Source organism: Sinocyclocheilus rhinocerous, unplaced genomic scaffold (genome assembly GCF_001515625.1).
Source record: "Sinocyclocheilus rhinocerous isolate Xijiao unplaced genomic scaffold, SAMN03320098_v1.1 scaffold808, whole genome shotgun sequence".
NCBI lineage: Eukaryota > Metazoa > Chordata > Actinopteri > Cypriniformes > Cyprinidae > Sinocyclocheilus > Sinocyclocheilus rhinocerous.
The window spans coordinates 14581-20800 of record NW_015650699.1 but is presented as its reverse complement, the minus strand read 5'-3'; the positions used below and the strand labels follow the sequence as shown (position 1 = coordinate 20800).

The window sequence follows — 6220 nt, the reverse complement described above, 5'->3', positions numbered from 1 at the left end:
ATTAAGCTCTATTCACTGATCTATAATAGAGATTTATTTTATAATTTTTATAATTATATATAGATCAGTGGCTCTATTACATTATAATACAATATTTTAACAGTTTAAACCATATGAACCATACGATTTCTTGCTTTTTATATTTTATTTGAACTAATTATTATTGCCTCATTTTTTACCACAAAAATTAATTATTAATTATAATATTTTATTATTAGTAGACTAGAACACGTGGACATGTTGTCATTCTTACACTATAATACTGAACTCTGATTTCAGTGATTTGGACTATGAGATGGACACTTGCTTGTTGTTTACACATTTCTAAGAGTACTTTTAATACTTAAAATTTCTAATAATAATAATAATATTTTAATACTTGATTCTAGTGGACTCTAAACATTGCGTTTATTTAATGTGAAAACCCAACTGTTGGGGTTAATTGAAACAGATTTATTTCCCCTTTGTAGTTGCACTCACAGCTGTAATGAACAGAAGCCCAGAACATGTGGATATATTGACATTAAGAACATGCTGACTTTCTCAGACTTTTGTAATTATTTTCTTTTTATTTAATTTTTATTAGGTTTGTTTACATTTTTACTCTTTTAGTTTTACATTTCGTCAATGGCTTGTTTACATTTATACTTTTTTTATGGTACACTACTAAATGGCAAAGTTGCAAGTTTAATTAAATGTTCTTTAAAATTGTTGTGGGAAATTAATCATTTAGATTAATCGATAAATTAGTCGATAGGTTAATCAAAATAAAAATAGTCGTTAGTGGCAGCCCTAAACCTTTAACTTTTGTAACATTATAAACGTCTTTACTTTCACTTTTGATCAATTTAATGTGTCCTTGTTAGATAAATGTATATATATATATATTTTTAATCTTACACTACCATTCAAAAGTGGGTTTTCAACAATGATAATAATATTAATAATAATAAGAAATCTTTCTTGAGCAGCAAAGCAGTACAAAAAAGAAGTTAATGTAATGTGCATCTAACTTCAAATTATGACAACTTAAACACATTCATTATTTCAATGTTTAAATAAACATTCATTTTATTCATGTAAAGTGTGTGCTTTCTGAGGCAGTAGCTTCACGAAATAATCATTTGTTTCCAGTGCTGCTGTGTTGGGCCATTCGTGAAGCTCAAATGGCATACTCACAGATGAAGAAATGATTTAAACTGAGAGAAAATTCAGTTTAAACTGAGAAATCATATGTTTGTAGAAAAGTCTTTACTGGTCTTAAAAATGGCAAGCTACCATAACAAGCGCCGATCGTGAACCTCTCTAATAGTGTAACCTGAAAACCTGAAACGGTTCGATAGCCAAAACGCACAAACTCTGATGATGTTTTTGGAGTGAGATATGGATCATCCTGTAATCTGTGATCTGAGGCTGTAGGATCCTAGAACAAACACATGCACACAGTTACTATGATTACATGATATTAGATAACAATGCATTGTAACATGCTTGTTAGAGTTGTCTGATGAACATACCCTGTTCACAGTGGATGCCAGTGCCTGTAAGACAGCCTCTTTACTCCTGATAACAGTAACAATTAATTCATTGTTAATGCATAAATTATTAAATAATTAATAGAATGATTTTAGAAATCTATATATTCACTGATCATGTGAATTTATGAGTTATAAACCATGTGTTCAGATCTGACCAGTACCATGTTTTCTTCTTTGGAATTACTATTTCTTCTGAAAAAAATTAAAATAAAGAAAAAAGAAACGTGCATTTCTGACATTTATTTCTGATTAGAAAGCATGTTAATTTAATAAAGCATATGCATATTCCTAATAAAAAGACATAACTGTCAGACCTGGAGAAGAAACGGCAGGCTGTTGATCTGCAGCAGAATTCAGAACAAAACTCCTGTAAACAAACCAGATAATGAGCGTTTTCATGCGCCTGATAACACTTGAGCGGACACATACAGCCCCTTGAAATGACCTACAGACAACCAGTCGTTTCTTCTTTACATACATGAAAATTATAGAAAAGGTCATTTAATAAAACGGGCCAAATAAGCCTGTCCTTGTGCTTTTATCTTACCTCTTAGGCCATGCCTTCTGCAGGTGAACGCGCAGTATTGTGCTGCTCTTACACACATGCTGCCTGACAGCTTGCGAGCAGGAGGACGCCATGACACCGAAGTGCGTGCTCGAAACTCATCCGGTGGCGCTTCACTTCACTAGCGCTCTGACGCTCCCATCAAATAATAATAGAGTCACTTCTGCAGGGGGCGCGTGGCGGCTCAGGAAGCAGCGATGACCGCGGCACCACCGCAGTGAGCTGTGATTGGTCCATCCTGTGTAGCGCTGAGAAAGGTCACACCTATCATGTGACCAAACCCTCTACAGAAGCTCAAGCATAAATTCACGCCATCACGAGAAACCAACTTGTAAAACCTCTTAGAGCTTGTGAACTGGGAATTTTCTGAGAGCTACAACTTGTACCATTTGTTGTCATCATGGCACGAGTGCAGCAGTACTACTTTTTTATTATTTCAACGGTCAAGACAATAATTTACGTCTAGATAATGATGCAGAAAGTTTAATAACTAATTGGATTAAAATAAAATAAAAAAAACGAAGAGTTTAAAAAAAGAATAACTATTATTTTTACTCAGTTTCGAATTAATTTCCATTCTACCATTTGTTCGTTTTCTGCGGTCGGGATATACCATCTCAACCGATCTCAACAAACAATATAAATAAACTATTCTTCATACGGCCCCATAAAATATTCATTTTCAGGTTTTATAGTTTACTAGCTCATAATTATGATCTGCTATTGTTTTAGATGCCAACGTCCCTACTTCTCTCGCGTTTGTAGGTATTGAAGTGTAATGTAGCTGCGTGTTATTTGGTCTCGTCCGCTCGCTCGGGACACGTTCCCACGCGCTACAGCGCCACACGACGCACGCGGGGAATACAGAGAGATCTCTCTTTTGATTTATGTATTTCTTTTTGGGAAAATGCTGTTTTCAAAAGAAACACCATGGAGGCGATTAGAGGGCATGTCGTTTGGCTTGTTCTCCGCCGATGAAATAAGGTAATAATACGCTTTACCCAACACAGCTAAACAAACTAGCCGGAGCTCAGTTGCGTATTACTGTAAAGACACCCATCGGTAATGCCTGTTTAAAACATACAGTTAATTTAACACATGTTGAACTTTATGGCAACGTGCCCCATATGCTGTCACACTAAATGCGGTAAGTTGTGACAGTTGGACAGTGTTTGCCACAACATGTCTGTTTGAAGTGTTTCGTTACGTTTGAATGAAACGTAAACAGTAAAACAATAATACTTATTTTTATATATAGACCTTCTGACAACTTCCCCGTGTTGTCTGTGTCACAGGAAGCTGAGTGTGAAAAGTATCACTAATTCCCAGCTGTTGGATAATGTGGGCAATGCCGCGGCTAACGGGCTGTATGACCTGGCGCTGGGTCCAGCTGATAACAAGGAGATCTGCTCCACCTGCATGCAAGACTACACCAGCTGCCCTGGCCACTTTGGTCTCGTAGATCTGCCCCTTCCCGTCTACAACCCTATGTTTTTTGATGTAAGTGTCATTGTGCAGTTGCATGTCCTCCTTTGCAGGTTTCATGCAATTATGTTATGTGTTTATCTGGGGTGAATAGTCTGTCATTCTATTTTCTGTTGTTACCTCGTAGGACTATATATACACAGTACTGTGCAAAAGTCTTATGCTGCGTTCAAGTTCAAGTCCTCCTGGGACGTTCGTACCGTATTGGCCCGAATATAAGACGACCCTGATTATAAGACGACCCCTATTTTTCCAGATGTACCTTTTGGAAAAAGGCTTTTTAAACACCAAATCTTGTTTTTTCTCAGTAAAACACATTTTGTCTTCAATTATTTTCATATTGCATATTAGCATTTTTTTACTTGGATTTCATTAACTAGCTGCGTAACAATTTATAGGACAACTAAACTATCAATTTAAACAAAAATTTACCGTCAACTACAGACATTGCATCCATCGATTCCGCCATGTTTCTCACTGACACACGCCCCCAACTCGGAAACTCGGGGCTTAAAGAAAATTTTGAGTTTCCCACTCGTAATAACGACTTTGTGGTGGCGTTCATGTGCGTTCAACTCGTAAATACGATCTATCCGACATGACTTGAACGCACCATTAGGCTACTAGTATTTTCAACAACTAAAAATGTTTTTAAGTCAGTTATTTCTATCTGTTGCTGTAGTGTGTCAGTAGGAAATATCAGTACCAAACATTCCTTTTGCCATTAATTGTAATAATCCAGTGACAGCTAAAAAATGGTTTTAAGTCAGTTATTTCTATCTTTTGCTGTAGTGTGTCAGTAGGAAATATCAGTACCAAACATTCCTTTTGCCATTAATTGTAATAATCCAGTGAGATTTTTGTATGCACAAGGAATTTGACAGCAGCCAGTGCTCCACACAGAGATCTGATCTCAGCATCATCCAGTCTGTCTGGAATGACATGAAGAAACAGAAAAAAACTGAGACAGACTAAACCCAGAAGAACTGTGGCAACATCTCCAAGACGCTTGAAGAAACCTATACATAAACTATAGCTAGTGTAATCCCTTACGTCAATGTCTTTACAGAAATTATATTTGCTCATCCGGGGTTCATGCCTGGGATGCCACATGTTGAAGTGTCCCAGAACGGCTGTTCATTTGCTGCTGGGCCAGCTGAAGCTCCTGGACGTGGGTGCGATGAAGGAGGTGTATGAGCTTGAGAACGTTCTCAATCAGGTCAGAAAATATTGAAGAGCTATTCTCATTTAGGTCATAGCAATTTATCTTGTAGAGAGAAGCATCATTCATTGGACTGAAGTGCTTATATATTGCGTTTTTGTCATCCTCTCCAAGTTGCTGGAGGTCAATGCTAAGCCGTCTGGAATAGAAATCCAAGAAGCTCTGGAGGCGTTCATTTCACCCGTTCTTAAAGCCAGTGACGACAAGCAGCAAACTGCCCCTGTGAGTCTGAAACTCATCCATCTCGCCTGTTTTGTCTTTTACATCTTTTACTTTAGTCATATTATTGTCTCTGTGCACTTTCTAATTGCATTTTATAAATTTGCTTTGATTTCAGATCAAACATATCTGTGAGAAAAAGTCCAGTCTCATTAACAGTTTCTGGAGAGTATACATGGGCCCGAGGAAATGTCCGAATTGCAGGTGAGCTCAACTTTTTCCGCCTTCTCTCATTGTCTCTCATCATGTATACATTCTGCCATGAGAATGTATATGCGTGTGTTTCAGAGCCAGCAGAGTGACTGTGCGCAGAGAACACAACAGCAAACTCATCATCATACATGGATCATCCACAGCAAGCACAGAAAAGGACGGTGAGTTTACATTTCATTTTTTTTGCTCTCTTTTTGTAATCAGCCATCAAAACATTAGGCTTCCTATGCAGTATGGAAAAGTATGGAATTTGAAAACAGTGTGGGGAAAATAATCTATTTTCTAAAATATAAAACTAAGGATTTCTAAAAATACTTATATCATCCAAGGCAGGGTTTTTAATAGCATTTTGGGCAGGCACACAGTGTAGCCAAAAGCTTAGTGATTGTTTGACATGACTGAATGAATTCAATGCGAGTATTTTCATTATGCAAAACTGTTTTTGCATAACATAAGCAACATAACTGTCTTTAACATAAGCAAGTTTCTTTTTAAATTCACCAAATGAATGAGCACATCACTCAAACAAGCAATAGATAAAGGGAGAGCATGATAATTGTGACCCTGGAGCACAAGACCAGTCTTAAAGTGTTAGTTCACCCAAAAATGAAAATTAGGCTGCGTTTTACTCACCCCCGAGGCATCCTAGGTGTGTATGACTTTCTTCTTTCAGACGAATCCAGTCAGAGTTATATTAAAAATTGTCTTTGATCTTTCAAGCTGTTTAATGGCAGTCAGCGGGTGTTGCATGCTTCAGTCCAAAACAAGTTAAATAAAAATCGCCCATCTATAAAAAAAAGTGTCTCGCACGTAGGCCTGTCGCAATAATCAATATATCGACTTATCGCGCAATATATGTACATGACCTCAATAATTTTTGGTGGTGCAATATATTGCCCATTATACAGTATTTACATAAAAATTTGTCACCATGTTTTGTACATTCCACTTGCGCCTGTGTCTTTTGCAGCTTCTCGA

The 6220-nt window shown here is 37.0% G+C and overlaps 2 protein-coding genes across 2 annotated transcripts in view; one reads left to right on the top strand and one right to left on the bottom strand.

The window, feature by feature from the left end:
* The window catches only part of LOC107712298 (pentatricopeptide repeat domain-containing protein 3, mitochondrial-like), an 8133-nt gene extending 5905 nt beyond the window's left edge, over window positions 1–2228 (bottom strand). Inside the window, exons 1-6 of the mRNA XM_016517509.1 lie at window positions 2086–2228; window positions 1853–1905; window positions 1700–1730; window positions 1518–1563; window positions 1223–1423; window positions 481–482 (exon numbers count right to left, since the gene is read on the bottom strand). Coding sequence (XP_016372995.1) covers window positions 481–482; window positions 1223–1423; window positions 1518–1563; window positions 1700–1730; window positions 1853–1905; window positions 2086–2177 — 425 coding nt within the window. The 5' untranslated portion in view covers window positions 2178–2228. The remainder of the gene's footprint in view (window positions 1–480; window positions 483–1222; window positions 1424–1517; window positions 1564–1699; window positions 1731–1852; window positions 1906–2085) is intronic.
* A 543-nt stretch (window positions 2229–2771) lies between these two features.
* The window catches only part of LOC107712297 (DNA-directed RNA polymerase I subunit RPA1-like), a 16417-nt gene continuing 12968 nt past the window's right edge, over window positions 2772–6220 (top strand). The window contains exons 1-6 of the mRNA XM_016517508.1: window positions 2772–3087; window positions 3399–3603; window positions 4658–4807; window positions 4925–5032; window positions 5148–5233; window positions 5318–5403. Of these exons, the coding sequence (XP_016372994.1) occupies window positions 3011–3087; window positions 3399–3603; window positions 4658–4807; window positions 4925–5032; window positions 5148–5233; window positions 5318–5403 (712 nt within the window). The 5' untranslated portion in view covers window positions 2772–3010. The remainder of the gene's footprint in view (window positions 3088–3398; window positions 3604–4657; window positions 4808–4924; window positions 5033–5147; window positions 5234–5317; window positions 5404–6220) is intronic.